The sequence below is a fragment of the Vidua macroura genome, chromosome 5 (assembly GCF_024509145.1).
Source record: "Vidua macroura isolate BioBank_ID:100142 chromosome 5, ASM2450914v1, whole genome shotgun sequence".
Taxonomy (NCBI): domain Eukaryota; kingdom Metazoa; phylum Chordata; class Aves; order Passeriformes; family Viduidae; genus Vidua; species Vidua macroura.
In genome coordinates, this window is record NC_071575.1 from 33914849 (window position 1) to 33926959 (window position 12111).

At 36.6% G+C, this 12111-nt stretch overlaps 1 protein-coding gene across 2 annotated transcripts in view; it reads right to left on the reverse strand.

Annotated features, from left to right (window-relative positions):
* Nucleotides 1-12111, reverse strand: part of METTL25 (methyltransferase like 25) — a 47128-nt gene that overhangs the window by 22444 nt on the left and 12573 nt on the right. For both annotated transcript variants that reach the window (XM_053977312.1, XM_053977311.1), the window contains exons 4-5: nt 8177-8809; nt 5796-5940 (exon numbers count right to left, since the gene is read on the reverse strand). In XM_053977312.1, coding sequence (XP_053833287.1) covers nt 5796-5940; nt 8177-8809 — 778 coding nt within the window. The remainder of the gene's footprint in view (nt 1-5795; nt 5941-8176; nt 8810-12111) is intronic.

Below are 12111 nucleotides of genomic sequence, written 5' to 3' on the forward strand. Positions count from 1 at the left end.
AAGCCATAATGTTTGTGTAAGTAATCTTTAGAAAATTTGGTTTCGTAGTATTTGTCCTTTGAATCCACCTTACTCAAGGCTTTCCCATGTTTCACAAGTCTGATAAAATTCTGTATGTGAATTTTGACTACCCTTTGCAACCCTTTTGGTTCCCTTAATTATGTTCAATAGCTTTTAATAGTCAAAGTTTATTCTGCAAAACTTTGCTGACTTCTTCCAGAGTGCCTTATTAAGAAGCTACTTTCCACAGCTTCCTGGAGGGCTTCAGAACTTCTCTACCCAGCAGCGACCTGATTTTGGAAATCCTTACACAATCTGGAACTAATGTTTTGTCGTACTTAAGGTAACCACAAAAAGAGATTCTATCAGATAGCTATCACTGAAAGTATCTATACAACTACACCTATCTCTTATTTCAAATTGCAGAATCAAAAAATATGCTGAGTTGGAAGGGACCCAAAGGAACATCAAGATCACCTTTTAGCCCTGCACAGCACCATACCCAAGAATCACACCAGGTGCTTGAGAGCGTTGCCCAAACACTTCTCGAACTCTGTCAGGCTGAGTGCTGTGACCACATGTGTTGAGGACTGCACATGATCCAAAGTGTTAAAACTTCCCCCAGCAGGGGAGGTACCTGGGCATTTCCACCTGAACCAGAGCCTATATTAACCCTTGAAGTGTTTGTTTGATGGCTTCCCCCACCCCTGATGGATCACGACAGTGACCGTTACTTCAACCAATGGACATCTGAAGTGCAAAGTGCTCCTGAAGTGCAAAAATAATGGGTGGTGATATCTTTCCTATCTGCTAGCTACTCTTATAATTTCTTTCTCTTCCTTGTATATTTTCTTCAGTGATATTTTCATGCTTTTATAATGTCATATTACTATAGATAATAACCACAATGGCTACATTTCTATTGCAACCAAATTGTTCTAAATTATATATACCTCCACACACACACACATATATATACCTGTCATTCATTTCACTCTATTCCGCCCCAAGGGATATATTAAAAAGAATCTCGGTTATCCCATCTCTGTGGTGGGTATTAACAGTAGCTCCAGAGCAAGAGCAACATTCATGTGTTTTTTCCTCAAAACAGAGGATATAATACTGGAGAATTTCACTGGTTTCTAGACTGGTACTGATGTATTTGGTGGTATGGAGGATGGAAATAAGAGAATCAGAACACAGAAACCCAAATTCCTTTTCAAGGAAAGTAAAATCTTTTTTTAAATATCTTAAATTTTCAGTTCTTTGTTTAGGGATAATCATAGACCAGCTGGTACATTGCCCCAAAAATATGTTAGCTGAATGTAAGACAAAACAGCTCCCCAAAATCCTAAGAATATCTCCTGAACAGAGACACAGAGTTTGTTTTAACCTAAAAATCATTAGTAAAGTGATTTTTTTCCCAGAAAAACTGACATAATGGCTCACTATGTAAATACGTTTATGTAAAATGTCTCTGATAAATAATAAAATCCTTTCTACTCTCATGTGATTGACTACCCAATGCAGTAACGGAGAAGAAGACCCCCAAAGGAATCAATTATACTAACGGCTATGTATATTTTATCCATACAAGAATCTCTACATAAACAGACAATTCTCCTTACAGAGAGCCAAAGTAAAACTACTTAGAATTTTCCAAGAGCTGTCATATTATTTCTTATTAACTGAAACTTAGAATTTTGTACTGCTTATAAGAGCAGTGAAATTTAAAGTCAGGTGTTAAAAGACATTGGCTTCAACTTTTTAAAATTGAGTTGAAAATTGATGTTACACAGCAATTCTTGGTTTTTTTAGCTACTAATAAATCAAAGCAAAGGCTTTCATGATCTTAACAATTCAAAATTATTCCCAGCATAATTGGAAATGTGGTCCCATTACAAAAATTTCCAGATGAATTCAGCTTATTTAGAGACACAGCTTATTTAGAAGGACACTGTATACTGATTGCATTATTATTCAAGATTGTGACTGCTGGCACCTACTTTATTCAGAAATGCCCACAAAGTATTCACAGCAGGTCCAACAGCAAACTGAATCAGCCAATCTTGCAATATCCGTACTATTTTTACAGTATGTGAGAAATGTAATGCATTATTCCCTGAAGTCATGTCAGAAACAAAAAGAAAAAATCCCAAACTTGTGATAACCAAGGTAATTCAGTAGTCCAACAAAAACAACATAGTAACATTTTGTTGATATTTTGTCAACTCGACAAAATATCCCAGACTTATAAACACTATGTTAGGCATCATAACAGGTAAATTTTATTCCTATGAATACCAGTTAATTCCAGTTAATATGAAGTGAAAAAGTAATTTTTCACTGGCCTCAAACAAGACGGATCTTGGTATTAAATCTTACATGCCAAAGAACATACTGTCCAGCCATACCAAGTTATGGCAACCAGAAGTCCATTGCAGCTCCTCTGTGAGCTGGCTCCTCTGCTTCAGCTGTGCTTATGAGAACAACCCTCTGAGTTTACACTAAAGAAACAGCAAAGATGGAAAATGTGCTACTTCGGGGGCAAGAGCTTTGAGGTGGACTTGACACAACCTTGACTTTAAGGGTGCACACCTCAAGAGAACAAAAAAACTTTTGAAGAGGACAAATGACATTTTAAAAACAGATTTTGAAAAACTTTGAGGCTACTCAGTCAATCCTTTATAACAGACCTTCCCACTGTGTCCTTGCAGGCAAGCCCTTGCTTACTGGACTGATTTCAAATGCATAAGTGATTTCCTGTGTTGCAGCAAATTCTGCCCAATTCTCTTTGCTTCTTAAGAAGATCTGTCATTGCAGAGATGTAGCTCTAAACCTGCCTCCTAATATTCAAACTAGTCTCTCCACACAAAGCATCTACATGTCTCTGCCATCTCTGATTGATGCCTAGAGCAGCCAGTAGCTTTCCTAAGTTCAGTGTTAGAGCCTGGGCCAGCGAAGGACTATCTACAGCAGAGATTATATTGGCTGAAGTACCCCACAGGCCAACCAGAAATACACAACTGCATGTGGCCAGATGGGATGCATTTCAGGACCACATAACTCACCGGTGCCACATGAAGACCATACTCTATCATCTTTGACAGGTCATGTCCATCCTGATTACAGGAAACAGGTGAAAACCACACTCATCTTCACCTGAATAAGCTCAGATAGTCTCAACAAGTTTATGGAGCACATTTTCCTGAAAACCATACCCAGGCCCATGAAGAGTAAGAAGAAGGTTGACAACAGCTGGCAGGAATTCATCAGGCACTGACAAACTACTGCCTTCTGTAAGGCAGTGTCTGGCTTCATGAACTAGGGGACAGCAGAGTCATAGTTTATCTTGATTTTATTAAGTCTTTCAACAAGGTTTCCTTAGTATCTTTATAGACAAAATGGAAAGATATGACTCAAACAGGTACATTCTAAAATAGGTAGAAAATTGACAGTAATCTGAAGCTTGACAGTGAAGCCTGCAGATTAAGGGATGTGATTATTCTCCATTTTTAGCACTTGTGAGAGTATCTGGAGTGTTTCTTTGGGCTCTTCAGCCCACCAGAATGACTGAAATGAATTTTTTAGTGGCAAGAGCACTAAAGGGCTTCAGAGAAGGTCAAGAAGGGATCTAACTGCTGTTTTTCTAAAGGAAAGACAACAAAAAGGATTAAGCTGGACTATTCCTGGCAGTGCAAAATAAAAAAGACAATAGATAATACACAATAGCTGCAAACCGTGAATGGATATGAAGGAAAGAAATTCATGCTGAGGGCAAATATTGAAATGGGCTACTGAATCATGTCCTTGGAGATATTTAAAACATGAATGGACAAGACCCAGAAATTATCTAAGCTGGCCCTGCTTTGTGCCATGATCTGGTCATGACCTTCAGAAGTTACTTACTACTTAAGTGCTATGATTTGGTCCATTCTGGAAGCAGTACTAAAATCCACTAGCTTCCGACAGCTGCAAGAAGAGTTCATTTACTGCTTGAATTGTTGGACCAATACCATCTGATAAGCGACAGAGTCCCCTAGCATCCTCCAGAATGCTTTGTCAGTTTGAAGTCCATGCATAGGCAATGCAAACACAAGATACAGTCTGAATTCTTTCCCATTTTCCATTTGAAGAAATCTTAACTCTTAGATATTGTCAGTCCTTGTTCTCTTAGCCCTTCACTGTACATTTAAGAACAAGCCATATGGTAGATGACTTAGTAGAGGAATGCAACAGCATTATACATTTTAGAATATGCACTCTCATAGTAATAGTAAAAGAAAATAATTATTTTGAGTATTACTAGGACAATATATATATTATTTCCCAAAAAAAGTATACTGTAATTTCTTTTTGTTCTGTCCAAATGTTCTCCTCTGAGAATAATTTTGTCCTTCAAGCAGAGTAAAATCAATCCAACACACAATTTGATTTCATTTCCATACTGCTATGAAACTATAGTATCTCTTCTAACCATGCACATATATCTGTTTGTTTGAACTTTGAAAAGGTTACCACGCCTGATCCTTTGGGGGTGTCTGAGTTTATGCACTGGTCTGCAAGAATTAATCCTATACAGCTAGCACAGGAAGCCATGTCCTCTTTGCAATAATAAGGAACAACCAAATGTTTCAGACACTCAGACTTAATGAGAAGTACCTGAAAAGCTGTTAATTTCTTAAAACTCTGATGTAAAAGTAATTGTATATTTTTTCTCTAATTGCATTTCTGTAGCACAGAAATTTCAATTGTATTTTCTTTTCCTTTCCTTTTGGAGTAAGCTGAAGAATTTTGAAATTACTAAGACTAATACACTGAAAAAAAACTCTTAAAACAGTTGTAGAGTTAATTAAAAACAACATGAAAAGATTATTAAAGTAAGAAGAGCTAGCATGTGTCATGGTCAGTGTGGAGCTGTGCCGTGACTACTTAAGCAGCTAACTCTTAAAGAGCAATACCTGGGTCCCACACACATGCCTTCATGTCTGTGAAGTTCCCTGGAAGAACTGAAGCGAACCTTGCCAAGCCACCCCTTTCTCAGATTTACTGATATGATAATCAGGTCATAGCATTTCAGCAGATGGTCATTTAGACACCTCAGCTATGTACCACTTGTCTCAGGAAAGCCAGTTCCTTAAATATTTTTCATTATTCACAATTTCAAAAAAAATTGTTCATTATTCAAAATTTCAAAAAAAATACCAACTTTCTCCCTCCCTCCCATTTGTAGGAAAATTTGCCTATATTCTGAATCCTCAAATAATTTTCATGTTATCTTCCCATGAAAAACTCATGTATGTACTGTTTCATGATGGGCAAAGACTGGCACAGTACCAGATGATTAGTTTTTTGAGTATTACCTCACATTACAAAATCTTAATTCTGCTCATTGTTGTGTATTTATAACTTAACATAATTGGATGTTGCATGCAGACAGCCAAGGACAAAATCTAGTACAAAATATTCCAAAAGGATGGAAACATACTGGACTAGAAGAGTCCAGTATAAATTTTTACAAATTTATAAGTGAGTTAATGAAATAAAATCAGCTGTAGTTATAACGACATAAAACCCCTATGCACTTATGTCCCTAATCTCAGTAAAAATATTAGGAGCATGAGCATAACGGAAAAGCAACAATGCATCTGGGAGTGAATGATCCTCATAAAGTAAATAAAACCAGTACTAAATAAGCCACTGGAAAGCAACAAACATAAGGAGCTTATTAATTAAAAGGTATAATACTCTTAACATGCAAACTGGCAGCCACAAGTTAAGCTCAGAAGAATTACCTTCTTGGTTTTCAAACTGTTCTGACAACAGATGGTAGCAGCAGCCCACACTGCAAACGGCTTTGATTTCAGGCTTGGCAGTAAAAATTCGTAGTGTATTTGCAGCAAGATCTCCACATGTGTGTAGACCCACCATCATACAGTCCTAAGGAAAAAAAAAAAAAAAAAAAAAAAAGAGAAGCAACAATAAATCATCTCCTTCATCAACTGAAAGAGCACAAATAAAAACAAACTCCAAAACCCAAACGTGGTGCAAATAGTGAGAAATAAGGTAGAAATACCTAACTCCATGAGGACTCCTGATGTTCTGTTCTAGAATTTTTCAATGCTAATCAAAGCTCTTCAGTGCTAAGAAAATATGGTGAAAACTAGCCATGATGCAGAAGTTCAAGACTATGAGTAACACAGCTGCATGGAATATCTACATGCTTACTGGGCACAGACCATTTTCTCTGTTCCTAGGTTTCCTGTTCTTGTTATTAGTACTACTGCTATTTTTCTTAGTAACGATTCCTTCTGTAAATCTGGCTGGACCTAGCTAAGGCATTTCTGCTAGTTTAAGTTGTTGAAATCAAACCAATTTCCTAAATACAGTTATAAGGTGAAGAGCAGCTTTGTTATTTCCCAAACAGCAGTACTGACAGTTTTAGAGTATGCCTGCTACTATTCAACAACAAATGGGCATTCTCCTTCACAGCACAAAGTAAGAACTTCAGCTTCAGATACTCTGCTCTTCTGTCCATTCTATTTCCTACTCTCCTTTTTTTCTGCAACTTTGCTTTTGCCTCCATTTCTCCATGAAAATTCTCTCTCTTCTCACCATTCATAACAAGGTATTTCCCTTCTGACATTATTATTTGGGATCCACATGGCAAACTTTGAATTCCAGACATATTTATTACTCATAGAATCATAAAGTCATTAGGGTTGAAAAGGACCTTAGAGATCACCTAGTTCCAACCCCCCTGCCCCACTAGACCAGGTTCCTCAAAGCCTCATCCAACCTGGCCTTCAACACTTCTAGTGGCATCCACAACTTCTTTAGGCAATTTTTTCCAGTGTCTCATCACCCTTACAGTAAAAAATTTCCTTTTAATATCTACCTAATCTAGATCTACCCTCCTTCATCTTAAGGCCATTCCCCCTTGTTATATCATTACATGCCCTCTTAAAAATTCTCTCTCCAGCCATCTTGTAAGGTCCCATTTAGGTTCTGGAAGGTGCTATAAAGCCTCCCCAGAGCCTTCACTTTTCCAGGTTATCAACAAGAAATTAGGCCAGGGTCACTCAACTGAGATACCTTTCTATAATCATTCTGATTTTATCTAATTCTCTCACCCACCTGTATTACATAGTGCATTCATGTCTGAAACAGTAAAACTTCTGCTTTCCTCTTTCATGTTCCCTGACAGTATTTTTTTATATCAAGAAAGGCAGTGATATAGGATTTCTTCCACCTTTAACATTTTACAAATTCCACACTAAGAGAATACAAGATCCAGCTGTGCAAATGTATAGGCATATGCTTCATCAAGAAACCCTGCTGCTCAGGGTGTCTTTTGCAGACAGACATGACTTTGATCCACATGTTCTCAGATACTCAGCTGCACTTATAGCTCAAGTTATAGGGCCATCATGCTCTTGAATCAGAGATTATTACACCCTGGAATAAAATAGTTTGGTTACTACTGAACACAGAGAAGTTTTTATCATTCCATAAAAGACTGAATGAACGTATGTTAGTTCAGGCATAAAAACTAAACATAAAACCTCAGAGTTTCTAGACTTGCGCCACTGGCAGCTGAACTTGGGCTTGTTCATGTAAACACAAATCCTGCCAGCTAGCATATTACTAAATGAACTTTACAAAGTAATTCTGTAAAGTAAAAATAAAATAATTCTTTACAAAATCTTCATCTTGAGTACTACACACAATAAATTCTCCTGCTTTCCCAGTATGATGGAAAGTGTAAAAATATGCAACTTGAAAAAGTAAGAACTTCTAGGAAAAATGAAACTCCAATGCTTAATATATGCATCTACCTGGTAAATAATAATAAACTCATAATAATTAGATTTTATCTATAATGACAGTTACAAAATAACTGAATATGTTGTTAACTTTGACAGCCAATTATTATCTACCTCATGAACTCTAAAGACTGATTCAAAAAAATCCCAACATATATATCAAAATAGAAATACAATCTTTATCTGGTAGACATACTTCTGCTACCTGTTTAAAAACCATTATTGGGTCAGAATATTCATTTACACCAGAAATAGTACTCTATGTACATTCAGCAAACATGTACATATTAAAATGGCAATATAAAGACAACAGACAATCTAAATACAGTAAATATTTAGAGGAAAATAACCTCCAGATCTGTTATGATGTCATTGAGTTCTGTTTCTGCAGTGATGCAAGAGGTCAATGGAAAATACAGGTTCGATTCACTTGACTTTCTTGCTTTAGTCTTGAGAGATGTCATTTTTCTTTGTACTTTTTCCTCTTCACAGAGCTCCCCACAGTTACAATGAGACGACGAAAAATCTTCTACAGCATCAACAGGAAGAACATTTAGAATAGAAAGAACATCCTCAGAAAGTTTGGTCTCATGAGATTGTGTCCCAGTCACTAAATCAGATTCAGTTTCTGTGTTGGTTTCAAGTGTAGCCATTTCTGTGAAGCCACAAGAAGGAACTAAATCTTGGATAATCACTTGGCCCTCATTTTGAAGACTGTTGGCATTATTTAAGAGCTCTTCATTGATTGTTTTACAATTAATTTCATTTTCCACTGGCCTGTCATTTGCCATTTCCAAACTCTGGCTTTTGAAGCTTTCTTTTCCTCGACTCTGATATGCTCTCCAGTGTTTCTTCAATTTTCTATTTCTTTCATGAGCACCATTTGTGTTGGAGCTTGAGGAGTCAATGCCATAAACTTCTAAGTTATATTGCATGGACAAAAAGGAACTCAGGTAGCCCTTCCCAGAACCTATATCAATCACCTAGATAATGGGGAAAATATAAAGGAAAATTGCTATATTAATGAGCAACAAGGCACAATTTAAGTGCAAAATTATTCCCTAAAAATTTAAGCATGGATTGAATAGTTACAGTATTAGCATCATACTTCTCAATGCACATAGTTCTTTTGCTTTGTTGGTCCACCTTCTGACTTTAAAACACAGAATTAAGTTCTTAACTAATGTGCTCCAGAAAATAGACACTGCAATGTTTTTACAATTCACATGCCCTGCTTCTTGTAAAGACTTTCAGTACATTTTTTGACACAAACCTTTCTTCTGCCAAAAAGAATAACCATAAACCACCAGCAATTCCACCTGCCCTTGCTAAACTGGGTCAGAGTTAGCAAATAAACAGTTCACAGTATTCAGCTTTAGGCACCTAATTCTCACACTGAGGAGCCTACAACTGGTACAGCAAAAAGCACCTTTAGTTTCAGTGCTTAATTTAATCCCTTCAGATATGACCTAAAGATGGGTGATATTGATACTCTTTTATGTCAGAATGCTTGTTTATTCTGCTTTCCCATTCTGTGAAAACAATCCATACAGATTTGTTTAACATGAGGATGCTTTTCTAATAAACAAAGGGGCTCATAAGCCACATGTACTTTCCACTGCCCATTCTGGAGGTAGGAGTAATAGGTACCAGTTCAATTTGTGTCATAGCTGATACCATGTGCTAGTTCAGTGACTGATGTAACTCAGGAAGGAAATACTCTTACAAAGTGTTAGCAGAAACAAGTGTAACCTGAGAGCTTTCAGTACATAATCACAGCTTTATATATTGCATGTTTTAATATGTAATAAATACATAAAACTATATTTTATAAGAATTGGCAGAGCGACACTTCTTTAAGGAAAGAAAATTATAAGGGTCACTTCTGTCCAGTTATCTACCAAAAATAATATTGACTAGATATAATGACTTCTTTGTAGATGTTCCCAGAAGTGTTTGATTCAAGAACATCTGTTTTGTTCTTGGTCTGTCACATGTTCATAATAAAGCTTACACTGATACTGCTAAACCTAAATTGCAGTATACACTACATCGATGCATCTTAAACTCAACTGCATAGTTTTTTGCCAGGTAAAACTATTCAATACAACAATATTCTTATTCAATGAGAAAGAAAGATTTATTCATTATCTTAATAAAAAAGATTTGGACAGTCATGGAATTAGAAAGAAAAATTTGAGCCAATGTCACTAATGACTATAGAAAACAGTGGAGAATACTATTAGGTACAAATTGTTTACTCAGGTAGCACATGGCATTCTCATGGGTAGTCATCATGTGATATTGAGGAATATTTGCAATCTAGGCAAGCTACAACCATAGCATTTTTTTAAATTAATCTGTACAGGAATGAATTTAGTGAAATGGAATTTTTATAACAAGCATACTTTTTGAAATGTCTTTTATTTGTCACATTTATCACCAATATTCTGCTCTACTGAGCTGTAGTGAGGCCACACCTAGAGTGCTGTGCCTGGTACTGGGCAAGTCAGCACAGGAGAGACATGGAGCTCCTGGAGCACGTCAAGCAGTGGGCAACAAAGATCATGAGGGGCCTGGAGCATCTCTCTTATGAGGAAAGGCTGAGGGAGCTGGGCCTGTTCAACCTTGAAAGGAGATTATTGCAAGTATAAGTATGTGAAGGGAAGGTGTTAAGAGGATGTTTCCAGGCTCTTCTCGGTGGTGCCAAGCAATAGGACAAGAGGAAACGGATGGAAACAGATGCACAGGAAGTTCCACCTGAATATGAGGAAGAACTTCTTTACTGTGCAGGTGACTGAGCACTGGAATAGATTGTCCAGAGAGCTTGTGGAGTCTCCCTCACTGGAGATATTAAGGAATAATCGGACACCATCCTATGCCATGTGCTCTAGGATGACCCTGCTTGAGCAGGAAGGTTGGACCAGGTGACCTACTGTGGTCCCTTGCAACCTGATCCATTCTGTGTTTCTGTCGTTTGAAATGAAAGAGAAACGTTGAAGAAATAACTTCACCCACCCTTTTATTTAACAGACATCACAATTATGTAGGATATGCGCACCTCCGCTTCAAGTTCTGAATTTTTTCAGTAAAAAGCAGCTTTTGGATCCAAGAGAGGGGTAGTGAATAATTCCTAAGTGTGACCCCTAGTGGCTGTAGAGACCAGCTGCAGCTTGCATAAAGTTTCTCAAGTAAATTGAAAATAGTAATGCATTGTTAAATTAGCACTGGGATTTAGAAACAAAAGGAAAAGTTGACTAAAAATAGCAAGCAATGATCTTGTGCTAAACAAATAACCTGAATCAAATTATTCCCTACTTTACGTTCAATTGATTACACAGGGAAAGGTAATAAGCAATCCATAGCATATCTGTCAAGCATGAACCTTTAAAATGAAATTTCCATGATATAATAAACTCCAAAGGTTTTGTCCACAGTGAGTTGGGTCCTATGTTTAAACACAGTTTCTGGCACAATCACGCATTCCAACATTTCCCAGCACCAAATCACAAATGTAATGGATGCTGAATGCAGAATTATATCATCCTTACATTATACACTCCAAGTCTTGCTGCACATACTGCAATTTCCAAGGAAAACTTTGACCAATACATTAAATAAAACAAATGTGCGCTTAAGCAAAGAGGAGTCAACACTGGCTTCTTTTCAGAGTTTAATCCAGTACTTATTTAAAAAAAAACCTTTCACTTATATGATAGGAACAGTGCTTAAAAGGGTCAGCAAACTACTGGAAAAAAAAGCCCTTTCGTTATTTTGCTTTAATGTTTAAATTAAAATCATAAACCTAGAAGTGATTATAGTGGTAATAAAATTTTTGCTTTTATTCTTATTTTACTATTTACTATTGTACATCATAAACTACCAACAGAGAGCAATATCCTCTACCACCCATTATACAACATGGGTATGGAGGTGAAATGGAGGGCATTTTTCAGGCTGTCAGTGATCTGTAATATCTGAAAATATCTCAGGACATGTGCTGTTGTAAAACATGTGTTGTGTTTTCATGGCTCTAGATTTTTAATTAAATGCTACATATATTTTGTTTTGCAAGAAGGATGGAAAAATTCAGTAAGAAAAAACTCCTAAAAATTTATAATTGCTACCTTTTTTTTAAGTGGAAAGAAAACAAAAACAAAAGGAGTTGCTTTTTAAAGATTGAGAAGGAGACTTTTATTTTTTTTTATTTTCCAAAGTAACAGGAAAGCTCTTTTCATATATTAGGTATTTGTAACTTTGCACAAATAAAAGTGCAAAGTTTCAT